This window comes from Prunus avium, chromosome 2 (assembly GCF_965620075.1).
Source record: "Prunus avium chromosome 2, drPruAviu1.hap1.1, whole genome shotgun sequence".
Classification (NCBI taxonomy): domain Eukaryota; kingdom Viridiplantae; phylum Streptophyta; class Magnoliopsida; order Rosales; family Rosaceae; genus Prunus; species Prunus avium.
Window position 1 is genome coordinate 35,853,273 of NC_142285.1, and position 27,977 is coordinate 35,881,249.

Here is a 27,977-nt window from a genome sequence, read left to right on the forward strand (position 1 = left end):
GTACCGTTGAGAAAAGAACTATAAGTAACAAATTTGAATATAAATTTAAATTTTTTACAATGGCAGGATTTTTCATCATATATTTTTAAGAAAATTTGTAGAATAATACATGTATAATATTATACTCGTGCCGTATTTTATTGAGTCATTTGTAAGTAACAAACAAGTTAACCTTCGTAATTTTTTTTATGTAGAACTTGGTGGACTCATCTTTTACTTTCATGGGCGCTAGATTGACCTCATCTGGATTGTTGAATGCCATAAAGACAACAAATGAGAACTTTTCTAGAGAAAAATATAACCTTCAAGATTCAAGGTGAAAAAATAAACCACATGACAACAACTAGTGTCAAAGTCACACCAAAAGATAAACTTTAGGAATAGGAGAGCGAAGGGTGTAACAGCTAGTAACTTAAGTTGTTTTTGCAAGTACGCAATTAGCAAAGCCTTATACACGACGCCTTCTGTGAATGCATAAAATTCTGTTATTTTTTATGAGATCATACAAAAGTAGATTAGAAGCCTTGTAGTTCTTGCCCAACTGGTTACTCCTCCTGTTCAATTTTCAATGGGTTTGATGTCCTACAAGAAAAGCCATACCATTCGTTAGTGCATGGAAAAAATAAGGTCAATAGAAAGAACATAAATCTTTTAAGATATTAAAAACTATTTGTCAAATCAAAATACGCTATGCAATGAGAGCACAATTAAGAGTCGAGCTACTGTTAGTCAACAAATTAATGTGATATTTGTACATTATCCCCCATCGAGGAGAAACTTGTGTCGACTGTTCCTTGCCACGTAGCAGTCACAACAAATCAGTCCAGTTAAAAGATGATATAGTTTGCAAAGGACCCACTAGTGTAGTGGTTTGGACTAATTGTTCCCTCAAGCAAGGTCCCGGATCCGAGTCCTAACATCTGTGTAGTGTGTATGAGTTTAGTATATCATATTCAAACACAGAGCCTCAAGTACATGAGTTTTTAAGGAGATCACTACATTTCGATTCAAAACTGAATGATTTATTAAATTCTTATGAAATTATGAACATTGAAGATTATATAACCAAAATCTAGGTACTAAAACTGATTATACTTACACGGGGGAAGTTATCAGCATGCTTGCCATACAACGTTTTCATTGTATTTGTGTTTGATTGCCACCATATGCTCCCATTCATATCTACTGTAGATACTTTCCACTTTTGCTTTTGAAAACAACTTCTCTTGTCTTCATTGATTGTTGGGGGCTTCACAACCAAGGTTGTTCATGGAGCAGCTCCAACATTGTCAATGAAGTCTCCACAAAGCAGCAACTCCTTCAAGATTGACTTCAATAGGCACACAGCATAACCAAACAATTGTCTGGCTACTAGTATGTTGGGTAACCACTAAACCCCAAAAGCTTAAACTGTTAGGGAGTGGGCCAACAATGTATGCAAAACCAACGCCCTCATTCACATAGTCCCTTACATGCAGCTCCATCCTACAACGCGCAAACACGTCGAACAAATGCAGGCATAGAGAAACATAAATGTACAACCTCATCCTCCACCTTGCAAATTAACAAATAAGTGAGAGATTTCGTTTGGAGATTTCGAACCCAGAACCTCTTGCCGTTAGAGCTCCGGTATTATATTAAACGACTAAGTCTGAAAATTTTAAGATGTTACAATGTTTTTGGATGGAGAAAGTAAAACATAGAATTTGAACAAAACCCAGAACTTCTAAAATGACATATGCTAATTTCCTTATGTATAATCAGGAAATGTATAACTTCTACGCGGTTCAAAAATACTTGGAATTTAGTCATAAATCCCATGTTTAAATCCACGTGAAGTGGTGTCATTTCCAAAACCTCTAAGACAATTCAGTTTTGAGAAGAAAAACAATATAACCATAATCACCACCACCACTTACCTCCACCATCATTGCCACCACCCTTACCATTACCACCACACCCGCTACCACTCATTTATAGATTTTTTTTTTCTTTTTCCAAGCGATATTCTAAACTACTATAATACAGGGAGGAGTATCAAACTCCGGTACAAGAGGGTGGACACATTGCCTTGACCAACTAGCCTAACCCACGTTTGCACTCATTTATAGTTTGATACATCCATCAAAATAAATTTTATGTTTCGTATTTAAAAATCATTAACTCTTAAACTTCCTCATCCAAGCGCCAAAGTTGGGAATGAACCAAGAATGGGTTGAGACCATATGACATCTCAAATGAGAATGTGGGTCAAGATTATGAAACAAGTATAATGTTCTCCTTCTCAAAGAAAAACTGTGGCTGCGCAAAGTATGCATCAACAAGGGAATGCTAGGTTATACGTAAGAAGAAACTCTATACTTTGTGATAATGAACGAGACACAATCCGAGCCACACCTTATGAGCACATAGGGACTCTTGTGGCTTCGTGGAGTCTTGAGTGTTGGGGTCGGAGCAATTGTAAGAAAACTTGCTTGGTTGAACCACTAGACAACTTGACCAAGGTCTTCAAACAATGCCAATGTGTTCAATATTATATATATAATTTAAAAAATAGTGTAGAATGCAAAGGGCTTGTAGCTCAAGTGGTTAAGAGCATTTAACCCTGAACCCAAGGTCCTAGGTTCGATTCCCCCTTCCCTAATATCGCTTCGCTTGTATCAATGACAAAAGAAGTGTAAAATGATGTCATCATGCTGACATGGTATGACCCACCTTTCAAATAAATGACATATACTTTAAAACATACCATTTAACTTCTCGGTTTGATTGATAAATCCAGTAATTTATACATCCCTCTAGATTCTTACTCTATTTGAATTTCAAATGGAGGGACTATCCCTTAATATAGAGCCTAACTCACTTTAATGAAAATTATAGACATAAAACTACTATATTACTAGGAAAGAAAAACATTTCTAAATTCATTCACACAGCCAAAAAAAAATTTATGTTCTCCAAAAGCTAAAAGTTTGCTTCTTGGAGAAGCCCATATTTCAAATGTACTTCCCTGGAAAAGACTCGGAGCTTGTTCCACATTGCTTTTGGGTTTTGGCAAAAAGTACTTTCTACAGCAGAAATAGACAAAAGGTGCTCTTGGGAATCACAGAAGCCCTTGTAGAGGTCCCTAGATATGTACCTATCTGAGGAAGCCCTTCCAAGTGAATATGCAGGAAGACTTGAATTTTACAAGAAATTTTTCATTTTCTTCTAATAAAACCGCTACTAACAAAAGCTTTATTGAGTAAGAGCGCTTCATACAAAAGCATTTCCTAACTGATCCTTGTCACTGGTATGCAAAACAAACCTTAAGTACTTGGAACATAAGCTTTCTTTTTGGGCTTTGGTTTTGGCTCAACCTTTACCCTCTTCAAGATATCCTTTTTATAAACTTTAATTGAAGCATGAAAGCCCTTCACATAGTACAACTAAAGAACTCCACAAAAGTGCTTTTGGACACCCAGAAGTTACCCCAACCAGGCCCTTAATCTGACTAATATGTGAAACACCTACAACTACTAATCTAGCCTAACATCATTCTGCTCCGTGATCTACCTTGTAAGTGGATAAGAAGGGCTGCCTGTATCCACCTAATAAATCATCTGATTTTCTGCATTACGTATGATACGCTTGTACCCACCAGCTTCTTCCCTCTTGATATATCTTCTAACTTCACGTGGTTCTTTAGATTCCATTTTACTCAAAGTAACCACTTCCTTCGATTTTGAGGAACATAATAAAATGATCACATATCTCCTTAAGGAGATGGAGATAAATCATAATGTAAGAGAATTTATTCATGGACGTGCATCCTTTACTCAGAAAGATGGTGTTGTGATCCCATAGTTTGGTTCTTTCATCTGTTGCTGAGGGGCCATTATCTAGTGGAATGGTATATCTCATACTGTCAAGCGCAAGCTCGCGTCTTCAATTCTTATCACTTTATACCAAAAGAACAAAGTTAATAGTTTATTTCAAAGAAACCTGAAACTTATATGGTATTGACCTTTTTTGGTCAATCAAATGATTCACCATCTCTCTCTATATAAAAAGGACCATCAATAATGCAGCAACAGTACCAAGGACCAACCAAGATCTAATTCATGCCTTAGAACAAATGTTAGCCATATATTCAAATCTAGACCCATAAAAAGTAATCAAGCCAGAGGTCTTAGCACAGGTGGTCGTAAAAGAGAATAAAGGATGAGAAATAAATAGGTCATTGGTCTAGATTTTCCCCCTCGGGAGAAAAGGGTAATGATATGGAAGAGGAAGAAAATACATACCAAACAAAGGTTTACAATGACATTCAACAAATAATACTTTCCAATACAGTAGAAACGAGAGTGGAGAGATTGGTAGTTAAGAAGCTAGGTCAAGTAATAATCATTGGCTAAAGTGAAATTTTGTAACGCATTAGGGCATCCTATTAGTACCCAGGACAGGTTAATATTATTTTCCTGCCCTCGACAGTAATCATAGGATAACTATTTACTTTATTTTTTTCTTTCCTGAGACTAGTATATATGTTAAAATGCAAGAAAGTGTTCTTTGTGCGTGTGTGTGTGTGCGCGTCGCTCAACACACAATCACTTAGCATAGGTGTGAATGTGAAATTTTCGCAACCAAAGAAGATAGGTGAATTAACGGGCGGTTCTGTCAGCTCACATGTCACACTCACACCTTAATAAAAGAGAAATAAGATGCTGACTACAATTCAAATCATAGCAGCACATATAAAGCAAAGAAAAGAAAATGAACCTTACTCAAGCTTTGACATCAAACTTTCGGCTTCTCTTAGAGCTGAACTTACAGCATAAAGTGTCATCTTTCTCACCTGTTAAACAAGGAAAGAGAAACCAACATAACCTAAGAGGTACATAAGGTAGTCATGGACTCATAGTGTGGTTAAGGTGCATTTTCTTAATGTATATTGATGCCTAAAATCTACTACTAATTATGAGTGAAGTAACCAGCGGACAATTTACAGTGTCGACTAATTAAACTAAAATCTAGTCAACATCAATACCAAAATCCCTTTAATCACATAGTTACTAGCCTCTTGACACAAGCTTCAAAGCATGCCAAGTGGTTTTTTATACTGTGTATTAAAGAACAAATGAAATTTAGCGGAAACAAAAAGCGGCAGTTATTTTAATCTAATTAAATTAGTTTACTATTTTACCCTTCTTAAATAAGAATTACTTTTTTTTACAATTTTATTTTAATAAGGGGCATCTTTGAAATTTCAAAAGTTACATCAAAACCCAAACTTCTCCCTTTACTATTAAAAACAAATACATGAACTTTAAAATTTTGGATTACGTCCGTTAATCACCATGAAACCCTAGTAAGAAGAGACAAACTGTCAATTGCATTTGGGCAGCCTCCTTAACAGTATTCTAGTACAATTAAGTAAAAGTAGAATACTTGAGATGTGAAAAATCAATGTTTATGACGTAGTGAAAGACATGAAAATAAATTGATACCTCCAATTTGTCTTCCTTGGCTCTATGGTTTTTTGGGAGCAAACGGAACTCTTCAGTCAATCGAAGACATTCTTCAAGACTCTCAGGAGATACAAAATCAAGTGCTACCTTTATGCAAGACTGAGAGGAATCAAATAAAAATAAATTCAAATGAGGGAAAACTAATAAGAGAGGAACTTAACCAAATCTTTGAAGTCTAGAAGAAAGCCACAAATATTTTTAATACAGTGTAGAACAGAAAGGTATAACTTCAAAAATTGAATAATTTGTTCAAAATGTATAATTAGTATTTACTTGTGTATTTCTCACTTGATGAGGACATCCTGCGGGAATAAAAACTGCCTCACCAAGGTATTGCGTAAATGTCCAAGGCTCCACATCTGCATTTAAAATCACACATCAATTATATTGCAGTCGAAGATTGCAACTTATCAAGATTAATTGAAGTAAAAACTAGATAAGATTCTTACTGAACTCCTGCTTTAGTTGTTTCTTATGTCTCTCATTTACGTAAAGAGTCTGATCATGAATAGGATGAACAACCTAAGACAAAACGCATTACACATGCTCAGGAACCCTCTTGTACAATGTACATATAGCATAGTGACAAATACTAGGCTTGAAACTTACAGAATCTACAGGATGATTATTAATGTGGCGAAACTCTTTCTTGTGTTTATCCAAGTACTTTATTAACTTGGGAACATCCTGGTTGCGAAAGATGTCCCAAACAGCACCACCATGGGCAGCGTCTAACCCATCATTACTTTCAAGAGAATCCTTTGTTTGCCTCACGTTTGACTTTTTTATATCATCAACTGTGTTATTGCCTGAGAAACAAAACCCTGAAGCATCTTTCCCTCCAAGCCTCCCAATCATCATGTCACTGGAACATTGAACATGTTCTTGCTCTGCTTCAACCTTATTTGTATGAGGCAAGGTGGATTGTATCCGTTCACTCCTCTGATGATCAAGACTCAGAGTATCAGGAGATTCCGAAACATACTCTGTTTCTTCATGTCTGACAATGCCACCTAGATCCACGGAATCTGACAACTGTTCCTGTTTTGGCATTAGATGGTCACTCTCCACAATGTTCTCACTTTTAGTACATTCCGCAGAATCAGCACTCATGATCTGCAGTTTGTGAGTTTTCTTCAACGATTTTCCTCTAACTCTCCCATTGTCGTCATCTCTTTCATTGTAGAGTTCACACAAGTCTTCAGCTTCATGCTTGCTCTGCAAACCTTCTATTTTTTTCTGCTGCCAAGGAGCGATCTTCACTCTTGTTGTGTGAGTCAGAACGTTTACCTAATCCCAAATCAAATAACTGTTGGTTAAACCCTGTTTAAATAACTATATCGAAGGTACAAATAGAATAAAATAAAATTTAAAAAAGCGGTGTAAAAAAACTGTTAGACCATATTAAATGACATTTGAAGTACAATTACAAATTCAATAACCACAGAACATATAAGTCAATATTCAAGTTACATAAATTTGTACAAGATCTCAAAGAACTTCCACTCACTAATCCCACCTCCAAGTTCCAATCCAGTTAGCATTTATAGTGTAGTCAGTGTGCCATAAGTGTAAATTGTTAAGACATGATGAGATGAAAAAGGAAAGAAAGAGAAAAAAAATATTAATATTAATATTATTCAGGTGAAAGTTCAATGACATGGAACATAGCCGTGATATCACATAGGTAGATGAAGCTAGCATGAGAATTAAGCCAGAATTGTCACAAAAGCTATGATTTGAGCACATGGACATGGAATGTCTGACATGTAAACTGCCAGAAGTATCTTTACTTGAACTGATCTTCACTTATAAAAGAACCATGGCTATTGAGATAATTATGGAAATGATGACCATGTGTAAACAGTCCACACCTTGATAATTTGGCACTTTTTCAACACAAATGAACGTAGGTTAATTTTAAGCATCCAAAGCAGCGTACAACTTGGGTGGACATGAGTTTGTGTCCTTAAGAGCCCAATCATAGCAGAAAAGCAATAACCAATATCTTCATAAGGAAGATTCATAAAGAGTGATTGAAGTATTGACTCAAAGAAATCAACCGTGAGGTCAAAGTAAAGATCATAAGAAGAAAACCAGAAGAATTTCTAATGAAAGAAAGCAAGCTATATCCAGTGTAGTTGGAAACAGGGTGTTGGGAGCCGACAGAGAAAGTAACCATAGTCTTAAGATAGACTAACTGCTAAACCCAAAGGTTGATGACCTTCTAACTTCCATGACTGATGTATGGGAGGGAAATAGTCATTCTCATCCACTAAAAATTTATCTTTTAAATTACCCAACTTCGCGCATGATAACAGCTGAAAAAAAAAACACAATCAAATTTGGTATTTGGATAACATGATCACTAAGGACACATCAAGAAAAGGATAATAAAAGTAACAAAATGGTCAAACCAAACTCTCCCAAGCTTAAGCGGGCATTTACGACCTAATAAAAAACATTGTAGTGAGAAAACATTACCGCATCAGACATATCACAGTGTAACTTTGTTACTGAATCGCCTCTACCAAGCTCTTCAGAAAATCCATAGGCAATGTATGTTTTCGGTCCCATATCAGGTTTCAATGAATCAACAGGAAGTTTTGTAGCAAGATTGAGACAACCTATGCCTGAATCTTTTGGATCAGTATAGTCACTGTAGGGGAGTGCTGCGATAAATTCAGCACAATGCCTTGGCAGTCGCTCCTCAAATAAAGTTGATGAGGGCCAATCCTTCAATTTCAACATCTCTGGCCACCCACTTTTATGTACACGACCCTCTAAGTAGCCCGTGAAAAATTGGTGAATATTAATTTCAACCTACATGAAAGTGAAATGTCAAGAATTTCAATTCTCATAGCAGCAGATGTTTTAAAACTCTTCTCATTATCTATGAGTAATTTAGCTAGTTTTTTATAGCTACCTCACACCAATCCCAGCAGTCAATGGCCTTCACACTTCGTGTCTCCTCTTTAAACTTTACCTTGGCACCCGTTTCTCTAAAAGCCCTCCACATGACCATAGGTTCCCAACTAAGACCAGATGTCTTGTCAAGAACATTTCTGACTATCACAGGTTCCCCATTCATCCAGTGCCTCTGAAAATGCTCAATTTCATCATCTGCAATGTCAACAGCACTTGGACAGTATAAGAAGTTATCATCACTGTTTTTCCTGAACGCCGCCTGCCTCACTTCAGACTGTAGGTCATTATTTTCCTCGGAATCATTCAGCTGGCACCAGGAGCATCGTTGAGACATATCGATATCTTGCTTCTTGAAGTCACTAGTAACATCCTCTGCACTTTTTAACAGCTTTGTTACCCAATTAGCTTTACATTTGCGCCTCAATTCCAGCTTTACCTTACCACAACCTCCACATTCTTTTGGAGGACATGGAATGCTCCCATCAGGATTAGCTCTCCAGTTAGGAAAAGAAGGAGGCACATCAGTTTTAGAATCAACAGCAGCAAGGGTAATTTGGTTCTCCCAGCCATGTCTTTTCCTTTTCAAATTAGTATTGTCCTCGCTTTTAGTCACTTGTTTCTGAGCTCTTTCCACTGATTGTTGGTGAGATGTTTCTGATTCACTACCTCCAGGTTGGCAGCCTTTCCTTAGCTCTTGGCAACAAGTAAGACAGAGATCGTAGGAACAACGGAGGTTGGGGCAGCTTCTGTGGAAATCAACAATAGATGTATAGCAATTGTCGCTGTCATACAAGAACGCATGCATTGTTATGACAATATGTGAAGGTTCCATAAATAAAAACACAAAAACAAATGTTTTCTGCTAAAAAATGTGCACGATCTATGGACTGCATATAAATAAGAATATGAAATAGGACAATAATTAAGAAAAGGGTATCAAGATATGCATGTAATATATGGGAGTCCAGCCACAACTTTAAACCTCCTATGTGTCTAGTGAAAGAACTCTAACAATTTACTATTCTTCTTATTGATAACAGGCAGGGATGTCGGAAACACCATACCAAAAATATTACTTAGCTAGGACCACCATTTTCTATAAATTCAAATGATGTTTATGGATTTTGCTTCAGCTTTGAAGAATAAGTGAAAGTGGAGAACAGACCATAGACAGTTTGGTGCCTCAAAAAAATCATTTCTTGACACCTAAGACCTCTCTAGTCCTTAAAAACATTTCATTGTAGTATCTAACACTTGAATGACAGGAATTTAAACTAAGCACAAATTCTTGTAGATTCACTACAGACATAATGACAAAAGATATTCGATAAAAGATGCTAAACGAAATGCATTTCTCAGTTTAACTGTCAGGGAGCCTGGACTTACCAGTACATACGTTCACTTTGATCTATTTTAGTTCTCGTTATGTCCATTTCACTCAACTGAACACCTACCAAAAAAACAAAACACAACATGAGATAAACAACAATCCTCGGCCAAGGAAGTAAAAACTACATTTACTAGAATCTCAAAAAAGGTCACCTCGTATTTTGGCTTCAATCTCTAGTTCAAAGCTCTGCTCAGTATGAATATGCCTCAGAACAGGTAAAGCTTTATATAGCAAGTACTTCAGCCGCTGTAATTTGACACTGGGCTCAACTTTCATGTTGCAAGGCTGTCGAAACAAATAAAACCATAGGGGAGGGGGAGAGAGATTAGACTCAAAACTTGGTAGTTTCAGATTAAAGTGCAGAGAGACTGCGGGAAAGAGAACCCACTTTCTTAATAAACTGGCGCAAGCAATCTTTGCAGTTGCAGTTGCGACAGCAAAATGGGCAATTCTTCGCTATTTCCTCTCTTGTCTTCCCAGGGTACCTATCTCAATATTGAACAATGCAAAAACTAATGAAAAGCCCTATCATTCGAAACCAATACATCAAAAGATAACAAAGGCTTGCAATTATGGACAAATGCAAATAATGCAAACACAATGAGCTCACTCAAATTAAAATTGTCAACCATCTTAGTCCTTACTTACCATCTTTCAATGCACTCGAAGCAAAATCGCTTTATCTTACAATTAGAACAGTGGACAACGCCACTCTTGTCGTTCCGCTGACACTGGTGGCACATCAAGCTCACACGCTGCTCCGTCTTCTTGTTAGGCTTCTCCTACAAAACCCAAAATTTTCATTTTCGTTCATTTCTCAGATAACTTAGAGCAGCACAAAAAAAAATTGAGGAAAAAGAATCAAAATTTGGATATTTCACCTCCTTTAATTTGCAATTCTTCACAGGATTCTCGGAACCGCTGTCTCCGTCTGATCTTTCTCTCTGAATTTTCTTATTCCTAGTCTTATTCTTGAGCTGCGCCAAGTGCTTTTCACAGTTCTTCATAGGATTATCGGTATCGCTGTCTCCTTTGGGTCTTTCTCTCTGAATGTTCTTATTCTTAGTCTTACTCTTGAGCTGCGCCAAGTGCTTTTCACAGTACGACTTCCCCAACGACGCCGTTTCCCTGCACCGCCACTTTTGACCATCGCTGCGCTTGCACCGGCGATCATCTGCCTTCGATTCCATCGTCGAAGGACAGATCGTGTTCGGAAATCAACGGCTGTTATTGCTCTGGAAAGTTACGAACTGCAAAGTGTATCGACCATCTGATTTCCGCGGTTAGGTAGGCAATGCAAATAGGAATTGGATATTTGGATGCCTTATATTTATAGTCATATTATTTTATCAATTTTCTTTTCGATAAGTGTACGTTATTTATAACGTCTTGTTTCGCTGGTCACGTGTAAGTGTAACACGTGTTATTTTTTTCTTAAATAATTTCCATTTGGATGATTTCATAATTCTTGTTTCGCTGGTCACGTGTAAGTGTAACACGTGTTATTTTTTTCTTAAATAATTTACATCTATGCACACGCCCCACCACTCTTCATATTAAGTTTTAGAAAAATACAAACTTCTCTACATCATATTGCCGGATTACTCTTCTTTTTAAAGATATAAAACGTTGAGGAGCCTCTCTCTTTAAAATCTCCTTGGGAGTTGATGGAAAGGCTTGTTGATTGCTTGGTTGTAATGATCTTATTCTCTTCCCTTTGTTTATTGCTTGGTTGTTCTTATTTTTTATTTAAAATTTTATATTTACTTGGACTTCTTATATGCTTAAAAGTAAGTTGTAGACAGGGACGGACCCAGGATTTCAAATTGGGGTGAGCTAAATTTACATTATGCACAAACCTAGAAAACTCGACTCGAGTGAATTTCATTGATCACAAAAAAAAAATATCCTAATCAAGAGGACATAATGAGTTTTACCCCATAAAATTCATCTAGTACATGTATCTTTTTTGTTTTCTACGAGTAGGAGTGTGTGAAGTGAAGAATATGTTATTTTCTATCAAAAAAGAAAATAGGGGTATTTTTAACCAAAAAATGGGGGCTTAGCCTTTGGCCCTTTTTGTACCAAAAATAAATAAAAAAGGAGAAGGTTTAGGGTTGAGTAACTGACCCTGACTTATATCTTAATATTTCTAGTGCAAAATTGCAAAAGAAAAAAAAAAAAAAAAAAAAGAAGAAAAAGTCCAAAAACAAAACAAAACGAATGACCATAGACTCATAACAGTGGAGCACCCAAGTGGCCCACAACCAATAAAAGAGTGCAGTGCGTGGTTGTTTATTGGCTGGGCTGAGTATATTATTTTAGGCTGAAAAAAGACAAAGTTACCTGGGCTATAGCCCAGGTTAGCCAAAGGGTAGGTCCGTCCCTGGTTGTAGATGATTACTGTACTTTCGTGTAAGTGAAATTTGTTCTTGCCGAGGTAAGTTGCACCTTTTTGTCTACAATGCAAATAAATATCTTCTCATTTAATTTCTAATTTAGAAATCTTTATTTGGTCTAGGATCACTACTAAAAAAACTCACAGAAGATACTGAGTTTGATTTGTCTCTTAAATTGATTTTTGAGATAATTAATTGTCTCTACTAAACAATAGAGACTATGCAGCCACCATTTTTACATCAGTATCCTAGTTTGGGGTTGCTATTGCTTATAGGATACCATTTTGGAATTCAGTCCTTCAATATTTTCAAATAAAGAAATACATTATCAGCCAAGCCACAGTTCAAGCCATGGTGTCTTTGGAGGGTCTGATATTTGAGATAGTATTTTTTAACATCAGTCCCCAATTGTTTAAAAAAGCTCATTTTTAAAATTCAAAATTTATGCACCATTATTTTAATATTGATTCCTATCCAATAATGCCGAATTTTGAAAATGTTTTTTTGGGGCTGGAATCACTACTAATAAAACTGTTCAAATATATTCAACAATTCCTCCTTTTGTTACCAAAATCCCTCCAATAATAATCAATATTTATGCAGATTAATTTCTGAGAGAATCTCCAAGAGAGAACCATATCACACAACATGCACTAAAAAACCTTAACTTTATTAGAAAATAAGAGGCAGAATACAAATTATGTCCCAACAAAAAATGAGCCTAAAATGTAAAATAACAAAACAGCTTTACATATTTCCCATGGATTCTTAGGTGGTCTGGTTTGGCGTTTTCTTCTGCTGGATTGGATCTAGGGTTGCTCCAACTGACTCTGTGAAGGGGCTGGGAAAAAAAAACACAACACGTTAAAGAAACAACACTTTAAAACCAAATTTTATACAAACATAGCGAATTTTATAATCCTAGTTAGAAAAATAAAAATCCATCCAAAATTGAATTTTCAAATTCCAACCACCCCCACTTATTTTTAAGCAAACTGATAACTCAACAGTCCTTGTTAGTGAAATAAAAAAAACAAAGTGAAAAGATTTATCTACAAACAGAGTAAATCCAAATCTAATTCCAGATCCTACCATGTGGATGCTGTAGGCGTCCGTTTTGGGGTTTTCGAGGTGTGGTCGTGCTCCACAGTGATATCAAGGAAGCACCATTGTTAACTTGTGCCTCTCTCTCTCTCTGTCTCTCTCTCTCTCTCTCTCTCTCTCTCAGTTTTTAGTTGCAGAGAAGAAGAGAGAGAGAAGAAGAAGAAGATGAATACTAAAGATGAGAAGAAGATGGATGACACTTCGGGAATAGATAAAGAAAAGAGAAAGTGGCCTAGGAGACTGCATCCATCTCATTTCAAATTCGTAGTTTTTTTTAAATTAATTTTTTTGATGTTCTCCACAGTGGAGGAGCAAACTTATGGCATTTTAGCGGGAAATGTCAAATTCCAGCATTTTAAAATATTTTTAAAAAGCAAATTATCTGTAATGTATATATATCTTCCTATATTTGTAAAAAGCATTTAAAAATATCTTCTTTTCTTTTAGATTCAATTTAAAATTATCAGTTTCTATTAGTTGGAAAAGTAAGAAGCAAAAAGGATAAAAAGTAGCCAACTTAATCCGGCTTGAGCTGCAAAAAGCAGCTTTCTAAATGGAGCCTCACTGGTGGTAGCCGGCTTTCTCCAATTGGGACTGATAAGAGACTCAATTGAAGCAAAACCATATTAAGCAAAAGTGTGAATTCATTTTAATTGTATTGGATATTGATGTCTATCCCACTTATTTTTAACAAGGACTGTTGAGTTATCAGTTTGCTTAAAACTTTCAAAAGCCACCCTTATGCATTTGTATCTATCTATCAGTATGTAGTGAATGATATTCTAGTAGTGGATCTCTTTCCATTGACAGTAAACGATGCACTGTAAGATTTAGCAAGTCTATTTGGCTTGGAGCAAGCACAGAGACCTTCATCTTCTTCTCAAAAAATAGGGGGCTTCTTCATCTTTTCCCCCACTATTTAGTTTAGATATATGCTTTTTCCTATAATTTGTAGTAAGAAGATAGTGAGGTTTAAATAGAAAAACTCCTTTATTTATTTTTTTCCAACTTGGGGTGTATTTAAGGGTAATTTGGGAAGATAGTGGGGTTTTCTTAGAAATTGTGAAAATTTAAATTAGAAGTTGGGGTAAACTTGGAACATGGGGTGAACAAAGAGAAGTGTGGGGTTTAAATAGAAAAATAATGTTTTTAATCTAGAGAAAGAGAGAGAGAGAGAGAGAGAGAGAGAGAGAGAGAGAGAGAGAGAGAGAGAGTTATTTATCTATATATATAAAGTAAAAGGCAGAGAATGGTGAAACATTCAAAATACTAGAAAATGCCCTTAGTTAATGCAAACATTAAGAATTAAAATTATTAATTAAATGAGAATAATATGGTAAATTCACACTTTTTCATATTTAAAAAAAATTAAAATTAAAAGAAAAATCAAATAATGGATCCTATTTTTTTGGAACACAACTACCCATTATCTTTTTTAATTCTAAAATAAATTTAAATTTTTTTAAAAAAAACCTCTCGCAGGCACGGAAGCGCGTGCAGAGAGGCTAGTATATATAAACCAAAAGGCAGAGAATGGTAAAACATTCAAAATACCAGAAAATGACATTGATTAATGCAAACATTAAGAATTGAAATTATTAATTAAATGAGGATAATATGGTAAATTCACACTTTTTCATATTTAAAAAAATTAAAATTAAAAGAAAATTTAGATAATGGATCCTATTTTTATGAGACACAACTACCCATTATCTTTTTTAATTCTAAAAAAAATTTAAATTTTTTTAAAAAATGACTCTCGTGTGCGAAGTGGCTAGTGAAAAATAGCATATTTTGATACCTATCCAGTGCTCTTGCTCTTCAGAAATCTAATCTCCTCGATTCCAAACGTTTCGATGGGAAGGATTATCATTCTTGGGCAAAACAGATGGTGTCTACGCTAAGGGAACTACGGTTAGAACATGTGCTTTTTGAGCCATGTCCAAGCATTCTTCCATCAAAGGCTGCCTTTAAGAACACTCTTATCATGATGGGGAGACTAGCCTTGCTGTTCATAAATGTAATCCTCTTGAGATTGCTCGTTTCGATGGGAAGAACTACCTTCTCTGGGCAGAACAGATGCAGTCTATACTAAAGCATTTTCAGATGGAGCATCTGCTGTCCGAGCCATGCCCAAGATCAGAGGCTGCTTTTGAAAAATGGATGCATGCTGATCAAAGGAGCAACTTTTTGTTGAGCTTTTTGTGAACCACATAAGTTGTTTTTTTTTTGGGTCAACCTCCTCCGATCCCTAAGGCTCACTAGTTAGGATTCTTGTACCTATTGGGAAAGCAACACTCCACTTTCTATATATATATATATCATTCGTTTTGGTAGATATGGAGAACAAGAGTTTCAAACATGGCCTGAGAGTTTCAACCGATTGGGAATACGAGGTGAAAAACAAACCCTAATTTCTATGTTTGGTTGCTTAGAAAGTGTAGGAAATGGAAGGAATATTGAATTATATAATAATGGGTTTCTTTAATCCATGTTACTTGTAAAGAATCCAAATTTAGGGTTTGCTTGTTTGTTTTTTTCAGAAAGATATAGACTTTTTTTGGATGATGAAAAATTGCAGGCAAAAAACTGAGAATTTTATATTTGATTGGTAGAAAATTACAGTTTTTTGTTTTGTTTGATTAGCTATCAAACAAGACAAGTGTGGTGGTTCATAATGTAGGACGGCTAACTTTTGTGTCAATTGAGCAATTTCATCAAATCGGTGGAAGTCAAGTTCCCGCTAGATGTCCACAGATTATACTAAAACCGGGAGCAAAGTTTAAAGAATTTGTTGTACAAGTAAATACTAGAAGAAATTATCTTAATTTTTAAATGGTTTTTATTTCTTTATTTAAGGCAAAGGGTTTTTATTTTGCGAACTAAATTTGTAAATTTTGTACTACATGGGAGAATTGAAAATCTTCCACAACCCTAATGGTACATATGGTTAGGCAAGCGAGGCTTAGCAATGGCCATCAAAGGTTGGCCCTTGGGCATAGTCATCCCATAAACCTCTTTGGTATCAATATCTTGAGGCCTTAACCCATCTGGTGGGGCCCAATCAAAACAATGAAAAAGCCGAGCCAATGCCATCAAAACCAGAGTCACTCCAAGTGGCGCGCCGGGACACTTTCTCTTCCCAGCACTGAATGGCAAGATCTTGAAATCGGCTCCATGGCTAATCTCAACTCGGCTCCCATCAGCAAGCCAATGCCTTTCGGGTCTAAACTCCTCCACATTGTCCCATATCTTGGTGTTTCGGCCTAGTCCATGAGTATTGATGAAGACACGCGTCTTGGCGGGTATGTAGTAACCGTCGATCCACGTGGCACGAAGTGATTCATGCGGGATGAGGAAGGGTCCAGCTGGGTGCATGCGAAAGGTTTCGCGTACAACGCATCGTAAGTAGTTAAGATGGGCTAGGTCTGATTCATGGACCATTCGGTTTGGACCGACGACAGAATCGAGCTCTTCTTGGATCTTACGAAGTACACGTGGATGCTTGATCACCTCAGCCATTGCCCATTCGTTGGTCACAGCTGAAGTGTCCGTGGCAGCGGCTATCATATCCTGAAGAAATTCATAATAATTTTTTAATTAAATATTAGATAATTAAAACAAAATATGGTTCTTATATGAGTTGAGTTATAATCAGTCGTTTACGTGTATTTAGGCAATTTCTGACCATTGATCGATATGAGAATCACATTTCATCAACGATTAGAATTCACTCTTAAGCGCATGGGGTATTGACATTAGCAAAGTTCTTCTAATATTATTGGAAAAATATTACCTGAATTAGAGCTTTGATTTCCACATCATCCATGTGTTCTTTCCCATCCTCACCTGGCAAAGACAACAAAACATCAACGAAGTCCATTTCTCCTCCTTCCTCCCCGGTAGTTTTTTTTCCCTTCTCCTCCCTTGCCCTCCTCCTATGTTCTTCAATAATGTTGGTATGAAAATCATCCACTCTTTTCTCCACTTCCCTCATTTTCTTCTCACACCCATAAGGATCCACCCACCTCCAAATTGGCAAATAATCACCCAAATATATCAACCCCAACAACCAAAACAACTCATGGGTTATGTGCATGAACTCCATGGCCTCTTGTGGGCCTGCCGACCCAGCCCCAAAATACTGCTTCCCAAGTAGCATCCTAGTCACATTGTTCATTGAAAACCCACCCAACACGTCCCTCAAGTTCACCGCCTTCCCCGTTTGAGCCATGGCCCAAACATCTCGAACAAGGTGTTGGGCCTCTTCAGCCCGATGCCGTGCGAAAGAGTCAAGCCGCTTCGTTGTCAGCAAGTGCTCCATGCATATCCTCCTCATTCGCTTCCATTGCGGCCCGAACGGGGCAAGTGCCACGTCACCACACCCATAGGCCAAATGAACAGCAGCAAGAGTTCTTGGTCTGGATGCAAAAACCTCATCTTGTTTGAGAAGTATTTCCCGGATGATATTTGGGTCATTGGTTGTGATGGCATCAACGCTACCAAGTTTCAGGTAGACGAGAGGCCCATATTTGTCACATAAAGAGGCTAGGTCCCTATGTGGAAGTGGGCCCAACTGGAGCAAGTTGCCCAAGATAGGCCATCTTGGTGGGCCTGGAGGAAGCTTTTGGGGTTTGGGTGAAGATCTGCATTTCAGCCTTTGGTATATGATGCAGGCAATGATGGCTGCAAAAATGAGAGTTATATGAGAGGTGTCTAAATCCATGTATAAAATTGTACAGGGAAGGAAAAGCTTGGGCTTATGAATCTGTTTATAAACTTAATCAATGGGAAGGTACAAGATTGGCCGGCCAACAACATTTTTGGGTCAAACCATGCTCTTTATATGGCATGTATTGTTGGTTATAAGTGATGTTGGCATGTTATTCAAACATTTGGTGACTAGAATATTTACCAAGAACAAAGAAATGAGTTTTGTATGTTTTGCTAATGTATTAGAATAAAGGTAGAAAAACAGTACCAAGAATATGAGCCTTTAAATTAGGTGAAGACCTAGGGCTATTTGGTAGCTTATTTGTTATTTCTTTTTGTAAAAAAATTTGGATGCTTTCCATACTCGGCCTACGGAACGAACTCACTTAATACATGTACACACAATTCGAATTTAAGTTAACTTAAGTAAACTTGTAACATCACGTGACATTCTCGACCGTTATTACAGTTTTAAAAGTTAAAGAAAAAAAATTCAGAGTTATCATTGTGACTCCAAAAAATTTCTCATGCATAAGCTCTTGTCAAAAGAAAGAAAAAAATTTAGAAATTGTAAGTACTATGATTACCGTGACAATAATCTCATATTTTTACACCCACCAACAAAAAGGAGAAAAAAAATAAAAATAAAAACAAATGTTTGTGCCTCCTTAGTCGCTCGAAGCCGTTTCTCGGTGTCTGAACTCTCCTCCACTCCCCCTCTAATTTAACCTCACAAAATCAAAACTCGTTCTTAGCATTTTCTAAGAAAATCATAATTTTCCGAGAAAACCAGTCGGAAAATGGACTCTGAAAGTCGACGGAAAATCGAGGATACGGTTTTGGACATATTGAGAAGAACCAACTTGGAGGAGATGACTGAGTTCAAAGTCCGAGAGGTAACCTCGGAGCAACTCGGAATCGATTTCTCTGATACAGAGCACAAGAGCTTCGTGAGAAGCGTGATCGAAAGGTTCCTGCTTTCGGCTCCGGAGCCCGAGGTGAACGCTCGGGAGGAGCTCATGGAGACTAATGTGCAAGAAGAGCAGGGCACGAGGTCGAAGAAGGAGGTGAATGAGGATGGACACCGTGTTATTTGTAAGGTAAAACCCTAATCTCTGTGTTTGGCTGCTCAGAAAGTAAAGTTTAATTCTTTAATAATTAGTTTCATCAGTCTTAACTTTCAGGTGAGTGTTTAGTAAAGTGAAGCAAATGCAACTATTGGGCTACAAAAATGTTGTTGACACTCAAATGTGAATAAAGAATTGAAATTTAGTGTTTTTTTTTCTGTTTATTTGTATCATTTTTTGAAAAAGTTTGTATATATTTAAAACAACACTAGATTCTAGTTGGTTGATGAGAAATGCAGGCAAATAACCAAGAGAAACTGGGATTTTATAAGAACACAATCATTGCTCCAAATTGAGAAATTCAGAACCTTTTTTTTTCTCGCACTTTGATCATATTTTGTGTGTCTATGTATCTGTGAGACTCTGCGTTTGGATTTCTGATCTGAAGTTTATTTGTTTCATTAGCTTTCTAACAGGAAAACTGTGGTGATTAACGATTTCAAAGAGAAAACTTACGTGTCCTTTAGAGAATTTTGTCAAAAAGATGGAAAGCAACTTCCTACTGCCAAAGGTGACCCCATATCTGTGAAACTGCTTTATATTTTTTTTATTGGTCGCGTTTGATGTTTTCATCATTCACATCGCTTTCCTGGTTATTGATAAGAAATAATTTATTTTATTTACTGTGTTGATTATAGTCCTAACAATATGTATTGCTTGCATAATCACATACTTATGTTCTATATTGCAGTCCATTGCCCTGTATCTTTCTGTATATTCAATGCTTTTGTTTTAATAGTGATTTGTATTGATGTTATACTTTCAGGAATTAGCTTGCCAACTGAACAATGGGCAACGTTCAAAAAGAGTGTCCCTGCAATAGAGGAAGCCGTTAAAAAGATGGAATCAAAGATAAGGTGAGAGTATACTGTTGATAATTTGTTTGAGTGCTGATCTGGACTCTTAAATCCCTTTTATTAGATTTCTGCTCGTATTCACCTTTATCTTGAGCAAGTCGATTCGGAGGCTTCTCCTTGATAACTCTTTTGTCGCTGGAAAGCAGGTAGTTGAACTATTGACTGACTTATAATTAATTATAATGCAGATCTGAACTTGACAGTAAACGAACTGAAAATGGTAAGCAAACTGAAGATGGTAAGCAAACTGGAGACGGTTTGCAAACTGAAGACATGTCTAATTCATTAAATTGTATTGCTCCGCAACAACTTGTTACCATTGAGACTAGGCGTTTTGATGGGAAAAACTACCCGTTCTGGGCGGAACAGATGGTGCTTCTGTTGAAGCAATTAAAGATTGCATATGTGCTCTTTGAGCCATGCCCAAGCAGTATGCTTGGCCCGGAAGCAAGTAGTGAAGAAATTGTTCATTCAAAGGCTGCTGACCGGAAATGGGTGAATGATGATTCCGTGTGTCGTCGTGGCATCTTAAACGCTCTATCTGATGATCTGTTTTATCTTTACTCAAAGAAAACCATGACTGCTAAAGAGCTGTGGGAAGATCTAAAGCTAATATATCTTTATGAGCAATTTGGAACAGATAGAACTCGAGTTAAAAAGTACATCGAATTTGTGATGCTTGAAGGGAAATCAATTGTGGAGCAAGTTGAAAATTTTAATAGGCTTGCTGATTCCATTGTAGGTTCTGGAATGATGATTGAGGAAAAATTTCATGTCAGTGTCATCATCTCCAAACTCCCCCCGTCTTGGAAGGATGTGTGCATTAAGTTGATGCGTGAGGAGCATCTACCTTTTGCAATGTTGATGGAACGTTTGAGGGTCGAAGAAGAGATGCGTATTAGGGAGAACCAGGGAGCACCTTTTGACCTAGTAGGTGATCTAGCAAGGAAGTACGCACCAAGGCACAGAGATATGAAGCCACGAAGTATGCAATGGAAGAGGCAAGAATTGGAGACAAATGGCAAAGTTATTTGCCAAGTTTGTGGCAAGAAGGGGCACATCTCTCAACATTGTCGTTATCGTAACAGGAAGGATGACAAGGAAGGTAATGATATGGAACATGAGGGAAATGGATCAATGCCTGCAATTATGGAGGTCAACATGTCTGAGAGGGCAGCGGAATAGCTAAATTCCATACAGCTTCCCTCCCATCTCATTTGCATTAACAGCATTTTTAACTTACAGAGTTAGCAAGTACAAAGGGAATGTGTGATATTGTTCCGAAGACAGGCATGGGGCTTATGTTCAGGTGAAATTGGTATCAGGTGATAGTCTGCATTAGAGGATAAATGTGGGGTTTGCACCCATTTCTTGTAAAGCAAGGTTTTGAAACTGATCTGTAGTTTTGTACCATAAGTTTTTCTTTTTAAATTTATTGTAAATGCATACCATTCTTTCCGAAAAGCGTATGTTGGTGTTGGTTCATGAGATTCATTTAGGTCTGATGTTGTGAAATTTTGCATACAAAGAATGTCTACAGTTGCTCTCCAATGTACTTATGCGACATCTATTGCTTCTCTTTTGCAGTTGTGTTCCATAGAAATCAATTTGATGAAGTTGGATATATAACTGATACATAATTAACACGTGAAAGTTACACCACCATCTTGGCCATGGAGAGTATATTGAAGGGAAAAGTAAAAACTGAAAAACTGGAGTGTCAAAAGATAAAAAATGAGACAATAAATATACGGGCGTTTGATACACATCCAATAAGGGGGGAAATGTCGTTCCTTCATGTTTATATTGTTCATGCTAAGGAAAAAGAATCCACAATTTTTAAAGTCACAAACCAACTTGGCCTGAGGATGTACTGATTGTAGCTAAAGCCAACCAACCAAAAAACAACAGAAGGAGAGAATCAATACATTTTGCTGCTTTTACAATTTGATACAAAGACAGCACATGAAGCAGGAACTTAGAGATGGAAAAAAAAAATTCCAAGCAATCTGCTGATATGCCACCATCTTGGCCTGCATGCTTCTGTTATAGCCAACACAAGAAAGTGTTAGTAATATTCAAATATTGTCTAGAATTGCAAGAGCTTCAGGACACCAATCATGATGGTTTATGCATGGATAGTTGATACGCATCCAACATCTTGAATTACTAACAATATGGAGGGGCAACAATCTTTCATGACCTTAACAGAAATGTCCTTTAAAATAATAACATGGGGGAATTGCCGAAACAAAATGCCAAAATATGGAGCATAGAAGCTTAGATATTGACTTGAAATTTTAAGCACAATGAAATTAGAATCTGATCCTTTGAGTTTCATTCAAACGCTACAGTTTTCTGATTAAATTTGCAAAGACAGAGGTTGTACGAATCAGTGCTTACAGTCTTCAAGAGATCCTTAGGCCAGTACCCGCTAAAAGGAAAACCCACAGAATCACAACTGTCTGGTGAAGTTTGCCTTAGCGAAGTCCAACAATTCTTGTTCTCTTTGCATATCCTCGGTAACATGAGATCGCTCCCATTTCAGCTTCTTGATCATATCCTCAGTTTCAAGGTATTTTGCAGGCATACTAGATTCTCCAGAGGTTGCAGGAAATTTGACCTCTATATCTTTCCTGAGAGTAGATAACACTTCTATAAGAAGAAGAAAAAAAACATAGCAATAAACAAGGTTTTTGAGAGTTTCATTTAGTTCCAAACTAACCTGCTTCCCAGGATGAACACGCCACTCTTTTTAATAACCCCGCCATCTAAAGACAGTGCTCCATCATTTATGCATGGCAGAGCAAGACGCATCTCCACTCTGGTTCTATATATTTGGAGGCGAGAAAAGAGGCTATAGAATAGTGTCTCTCTGAGACCATGCCCACTGCTGGTGAGACAATCCAAGTTTTTGTCATCCAAATTGATTGTGTTCACTGCATAATCAAGAAAGCCAGGCGGACACTCCCCATTTGGTAGTTTTGGTTTTGGAAGAGCAAGCTTCCTTTGTGGGTCATCAGCAACAAATCCCCCAACATATGGGCTAAAAACAAACAACAGTTAGAAATTTTATAAGCAATAACAACTTGAGAGAAAAAGGGGACAGGTTTCTTGCCTTAAATCTTCAAGACATATAACAAGAAACCGCCCTTTTATGCTCTTCCCAATAGAAGATCCTAGCCCATGTATACCAGCAGTGCTGATTATTGTGCCATCCGCATCATACTTTTCTAGAACCTTAACACCTTCATACGTCCTGCATACAATTGCTAGCATCGTTTCCAGTCCCAAGTATTCTGAGAGAAGCCTAGTTCAAAGTTACAGGAAAGCAGCATGTCAGGCAACTTTGGAAAAGAAAGAAATAGGGTATGTGATAGATAGTGATCTATCTTTCTTCTATATTTTTATACTTTTTACTTAACTTAATGAAGAGCAACAAACGAAATAATAAGTTTTTTTTTATATAATATTGTGGTCTTTCTATCTGTACTTTGTTGGAAATGTTGAACTGGGTCATAGATTAATCAGAATAGCAGATCATAAATTTTTGAAAGACCCCATATGAATCCCACATACAAGTTGGGCAAATTATTTGTCTGGTATAAACAAAACTGATGGATTATTTTTGTTATCAGAAATTATATGGGTCACAGTAAGTTTGAGCAGTAGCAGGAAGAAACTCGAGGAAGCAACCTAATAACCCTTATCATGAACTCTATCATCTGGATGATCAATAAAACTAATCAAGAAATATGATCTGAAGAAATTTTGACTTCATCAAGCCAATAAACTCTCTTTCATACGGGATATCACGAGAAAGAGATGGACGACAAGCAAAACAGACCTGCTAAGGTTGTCATCATCTACTCTGCCAAGGGTGGCAACAATGCCAACAATACCCAGAACATCCTTTGTCAGTGCCAAATTCAAAGCCTGAGTTGCGTGAGGAGATTTCAACAGTTTGCACAATAAACTAGCTGCAGATTTCTCATGCCGCAATATCTGTTCTGTTTCATCCTTCTCAGCAAGAGTAGCGCCACTTTCATTTGTTGTTCCAGTTCGGAGATGCTTTCCAAGACTCCCTAGACAAAAAAAAAACAGAACAATTTCGAATATCACAATGATGTCCAGCTAGTTAATACTGAAGTGGAGGTGGAACTTATTCAATGCGAGTTGAACTTTTAGATAAGAAGAAAATGAATAACCAAGTTTAAAACATTCGTATCAAAAAGCATCATACTTTTAACTGTGATTCATATGGATACTTAGAAGGTGATAGGAAATGAAGAGACAAGAGAATATATATAAGATACGAAGATACCTTGCAAATCAAGTATAGATTCACTCAAGCAGTTTATCTCACTCTGCAGAAATTTAATATTATCTTCATGCCGCTTGATTTCTAGATTAATCTGAAGAATGTTAAAATGAGCTAATAAGAAATTGGTTGTTGTTGGTTCAACATATGGCAGCAGTTTGCAGCAATTACTTGGCATATAAAATGACAACACAAACTGGAGGGACAGTATGACATATTTACAAATGAAAGTACACAACTTTACATATCGAAAATTCACATTACATTGCCCCATTCTCACACCACACTCAACTTCTCTTTGCTCACCAACATTTCAATTATTTAGAAAAAATTAACAAAACCCATATCCAGCATATATATCTCTCTGTTAATAACATTCCAAATCTTTATCTGGGTTTTGCATACCAACTAAAAAAATTAACTCAGCATTGTCCAAAAAATAGTTAACCAATCAATTAAGACTTCATCACAACCAAATGGAGCAATCTTACACAATCCCAGTAGGTTTTTCAACTATGAGCCCAATAACAGCAAGAAAGAACAATTAAACATTCTGGGTACTTAGAGAATCCCAAAAAAATAACAAGGGTGACTTCAATTCATAGTGCAAATTGAAAGGGTGGTTCAAGCCAAGAAATTAGAGAAAAGAATATGAGACCTTGTGCTGTAACAAGAAGCTTAAAAAAGAGAAAGCAGTGATGAAGAAATGGAAAGTATGAGAAAGAAACAAAATGGGCAGAGAAGTAACCTGGTGCTGGTGGTTTGATCTAGACATGGCTGCGAAGAAGTTGACTCAGCAGCTCTCTGTTTCGGTCTCTAATTTTGCTCTGTGGAGCTGTCGGATAGTTCAAAACACAGCGGCAGTTTCGTAGGTTTTCTGTAACTGGAACTTTCTTGGCATTTTTTGTTTCTGAATATCGGCCATCAAATCAAATGCATGTCAATTTGAAGTACAATATGAAATTCGTACTTCTTCCCTCAAATATATTTGTATTAAATGAGTTTGGCTAAATTGTTAGCAATCCTAAGTAGAAGAGGTCCAATTCATCGGGATTTAATTTTTAAAATTTTGAACTTTTTATTACGTTTACAAGTGGTCATTGGAGGTTTTCTTTTCCAAAGTGATTATTGGAGTTTATTAGTGTTAAGATTCCGTACGGTTTAAGAGAATTAGCTTAAAATTTAGGGTTATTTTTAGAATGTAGAATTATGATATTAAATCTTAAGATTTAGAGTTCATTAGTTCTTGAATTTCGGTTTTAGAGCCATAACTAAACTTGAGTTTGAAGTGAATAATGCAATTCTAGAAAAAGAAACAAGTAAAAGCACAACTATATAGGTTTAATTGTGTCACATTTTCGTTTCGGCACCTTTTAAGCACATCCGATCTAGCCAAGGCTAGTCCATATCTTCATATTATATAATTCTCTTACAAGCAAAACTACCATTTCTGACATGGGGTGCAAATGGCCCAAATCTATATATAATATGGCACCTTGGTTTGGCCCAAAGCTTAAAGGCTTTATGCATTTTAAGCCCAAGAATGTCACCCAAACTTGTCATATATAAGCAATAGTTTTAAACTACAAGGGGGAGGGGAGTTTTTCACACCAAGGTATTTTGGAGGTTCAAACTTGGGATTTGGTATGCAAATTAAAGCTATTTTCCACTAAGTTGGACTCCGTTTGTAAACTCAATTTCAATTTTAAATTCAATCTTGTGTTGACAAGTTATATATGATATTTGAAGAAAAAATAATTAATTAATAAAAAAACAAACTTCACGATAATGATTCCTTTTTGAGAGCTCAGGATAATGAATTTTATTCTTCAGACTGTGGAAACAATTTCAAACACGCTAAGCTAGCTGATATTTGTATTTCTATTGCATTGGAATTGACTGAAAGTCTGAAACTTGTTTGCCAAGTACCATTTTTAGTTGCTAAAAGTCCGCATGAAATCAGTCAAACTCTTCATCTTCTCAGAAATCTTAGGAAATCCCTTTTTCTTAAACTTTACTTTTCTTTGCAACCAATATGGTTGTGGACTAGTGGTAGGCATGCATTTTGACTGTTGAATTCAAGCTACGCATTCTTGATAACATAAAATAAAACATGAGTTTTTCTTCTCAACTAGTCACTGGTCCACAGTTCCATTTAGGCCGCATATCCATGGACTTGGAAAAACTCTATTTATCTTTTTCTTCTTTCTTCTATACAAGTATATTTTACTTTTATTTAATCTAAACTATGGGGACCGGGATTCGAATTTCAATGCAAAATGAGGAGCATATCCGCTCTAACTAACTTGGCTAAGCCCTTTTTTTTTTTCTTTTTTATCGCAAATAAAACGTCAACATTAAATGGACTTAACCACCACAATTTCTAAATGTGCATAGAGATGTGGGCACAAAAGCAAAACCCTAAACCCCACATGGACTTGTAATCAGCCTTCCCCATTTAGCCATATATATATATATATATATATATATATATACCAAACCTGAAAAGATTAGGCACAGAAAGCACAAATGTGGGCATGCGTGTGTTTGTGTTTTGGGGTGCAATCTAATCTGTCAACTTGCACCAAATTGTTCCAAAAGTCTTAGCAAATGAAGAGATAGGCATTTAATTCCACAAGCAAACAATACAGGAACCTAAAGAAGTCTACGCAGATTGGACAAGAGAGCTTCTTGGTTTTGTTCTTTAGCAAAATATGAACCACATATGTTTGGTTATATATATCGCTTTCATTGAGGGATCCCTCAAATAACTTATTTGAGGGACATTCTTGTAGAGCCCATCTCGTATTGTATTTTACTAATCCAAACCGTCTAGTTTGTAGATATTCATTCAAAGATCATCTCTACAAAAAATCACTTGAATCTGATATCATTTGACCACTCAATTGAATTATTGAAATTTTAGTACTTTCGTGAAGCACCGTGTTCATTGATTTTGTAGGGCACAATTGGATGTCCAAACGGTTTTCGATTTGTCTAATTTTTTGCAAGGATGATCTATTAATGTAGACTTAAAAAATAGATTGTTTGGATCGTTGAAAAAAAATTTGTAAGGAACCCTAAGGCCCCGTTTGGTTCACGGAATGGATTTGATGGGAAATCATTTCCCATGTCATTTCCCAAGGGATAGAAAATTGTGATTCATTTCCCATGTTTGGTAATGCCGGGAAAGTAACTCGGAAATATTACTTTATTTCCTTTCCCATATTTGTTTTGAGTAGGAATGGAAAATTAATTTTGTTTAGTTTCCCAATTTTACCCCTATTAAAATATGTTATGAATTAAAAAATAAAAAAGGAATACCAATAGTTGTTGGATAAAACTATAATTATAAATTATTAGTAAGGACAAATTAGTCAAAAAGAGATGCATTTAATGCTAGCCTTACTTTCCCATGAGAAGGGAAAGTAAAATCCAATGAGGGAGGGTGGCTTCACTTTCCCCCTACTTTCCCCTGTTCAAGGCAACGATTTCCCATGCCTAACTTACCAAATATGGGAAAGCAATTGATTTCACATCCCCAAGTTTCCTTTCCCATGAACCAAATGGGGCCTAAAGGGTATCCCTTAAATAAAATTATATGAGGAATCCATCAATATAAGGGGAT

The 27,977-nt window shown here is 36.5% G+C and overlaps 4 protein-coding genes across 12 annotated transcripts; 1 reads left to right on the forward strand and 3 right to left on the reverse strand.

The window, feature by feature from the left end:
• Window positions 1-265: 265 nt before the first annotated feature.
• LOC110757606 (lysine-specific demethylase JMJ27) lies at window positions 266-11,143 on the reverse strand. 9 transcript variants are annotated; one of them, XM_021959264.2, is made up of 15 exons: window positions 10,710-11,143; window positions 10,477-10,610; window positions 10,217-10,313; window positions 9,981-10,113; window positions 9,825-9,888; window positions 8,437-9,220; window positions 7,995-8,333; window positions 6,120-6,800; window positions 5,960-6,032; window positions 5,784-5,869; window positions 5,490-5,609; window positions 4,767-4,837; window positions 1,100-1,554; window positions 756-920; window positions 266-582 (listed from the first exon to the last, which is right to left on the reverse strand). In XM_021959264.2, exons 1-13 carry the CDS (start codon window positions 11,016-11,018, stop codon window positions 1,290-1,292), a joined length of 3,156 nt encoding a protein of 1,051 aa, XP_021814956.2. In that variant the 5' UTR covers window positions 11,019-11,143; the 3' UTR covers window positions 266-582; window positions 756-920; window positions 1,100-1,289. The 9 variants fall into 9 exon arrangements, with proteins under 9 accessions (XP_021814956.2, XP_021814959.2, XP_021814955.2 ...); XM_021959267.2 differs by lacking the exon at window positions 756-920 and having other exon boundaries at window positions 1,100-1,485; XM_021959263.2 differs by lacking the exon at window positions 756-920.
• A 5,007-nt stretch (window positions 11,144-16,150) lies between these two features.
• Window positions 16,151-18,162, reverse strand: CYP703A2 (cytochrome P450, family 703, subfamily A, polypeptide 2). The gene is made up of 2 exons (XM_021959376.2): window positions 17,128-18,162; window positions 16,151-16,904 (listed from the first exon to the last, which is right to left on the reverse strand). Exons 1-2 carry the CDS (start codon window positions 18,055-18,057, stop codon window positions 16,266-16,268), a joined length of 1,569 nt encoding a protein of 522 aa, XP_021815068.2. The 5' UTR covers window positions 18,058-18,162; the 3' UTR covers window positions 16,151-16,265.
• Window positions 18,163-18,613: 451 nt separating this feature from the next.
• LOC110757613 (uncharacterized) lies at window positions 18,614-21,522 on the forward strand. Its single transcript, XM_021959280.2, has 4 exons — window positions 18,614-19,144; window positions 19,577-19,682; window positions 19,938-20,028; window positions 20,217-21,522. The coding sequence occupies exons 1-4, from the start codon at window positions 18,845-18,847 to the stop codon at window positions 21,211-21,213; spliced, it is 1,494 nt and encodes a 497-aa protein (XP_021814972.1). The 5' UTR covers window positions 18,614-18,844; the 3' UTR covers window positions 21,214-21,522.
• Window positions 21,523-21,748: 226 nt separating this feature from the next.
• Window positions 21,749-25,396, reverse strand: LOC110757614 (protein DEFECTIVE IN MERISTEM SILENCING 3). Its single transcript, XM_021959281.2, has 7 exons — window positions 25,098-25,396; window positions 24,353-24,443; window positions 23,876-24,113; window positions 23,147-23,338; window positions 22,754-23,074; window positions 22,432-22,664; window positions 21,749-22,071 (listed from the first exon to the last, which is right to left on the reverse strand). Exons 1-6 carry the CDS (start codon window positions 25,122-25,124, stop codon window positions 22,484-22,486), a joined length of 1,050 nt encoding a protein of 349 aa, XP_021814973.2. The 5' UTR covers window positions 25,125-25,396; the 3' UTR covers window positions 21,749-22,071; window positions 22,432-22,483.
• Window positions 25,397-27,977: the final 2,581 nt, after the last annotated feature.

Excerpts from the sequence above, each read along its gene's own strand:
- LOC110757606 (XM_021959263.2), bottom strand. The coding sequence starts at position 11,018 with ATGGAATCGAAGGCAGATGATCGCCGGTGCAAGCGCAGCGATGGTCAA. Across the intron at positions 9,889-9,980 it reads GATTGAAGCCAAAATACGAG|GTGTTCAGTTGAGTGAAATG; the intron begins GTGACCTTTTTT and ends TTTTTTTGGTAG. Across the intron at positions 6,033-6,119 it reads ATAATCATCCTGTAGATTCT|GTTGTTCATCCTATTCATGA; the intron begins GTAAGTTTCAAG and ends GTTTTGTCTTAG.
- CYP703A2 (XM_021959376.2), bottom strand. The coding sequence starts at position 18,057 with ATGGATTTAGACACCTCTCATATAACTCTCATTTTTGCAGCCATCATT. Across the intron at positions 16,905-17,127 it reads AAATCAAAGCTCTAATTCAG|GATATGATAGCCGCTGCCAC; the intron begins GTAATATTTTTC and ends GAATTTCTTCAG.
- LOC110757613 (XM_021959280.2), top strand. The coding sequence starts at position 18,845 with ATGGACTCTGAAAGTCGACGGAAAATCGAGGATACGGTTTTGGACATA. Across the intron at positions 19,145-19,576 it reads GACACCGTGTTATTTGTAAG|CTTTCTAACAGGAAAACTGT; the intron begins GTAAAACCCTAA and ends TTGTTTCATTAG. Across the intron at positions 19,683-19,937 it reads GCAACTTCCTACTGCCAAAG|GAATTAGCTTGCCAACTGAA; the intron begins GTGACCCCATAT and ends TTATACTTTCAG.
- LOC110757614 (XM_021959281.2), bottom strand. The coding sequence starts at position 25,124 with ATGTCTAGATCAAACCACCAGCACCAG. Across the intron at positions 24,444-25,097 it reads GATCAAACCACCAGCACCAG|ATTAATCTAGAAATCAAGCG; the intron begins GTTACTTCTCTG and ends AACATTCTTCAG. Across the intron at positions 23,339-23,875 it reads GATGATGACAACCTTAGCAG|GCTTCTCTCAGAATACTTGG; the intron begins GTCTGTTTTGCT and ends ACTTTGAACTAG.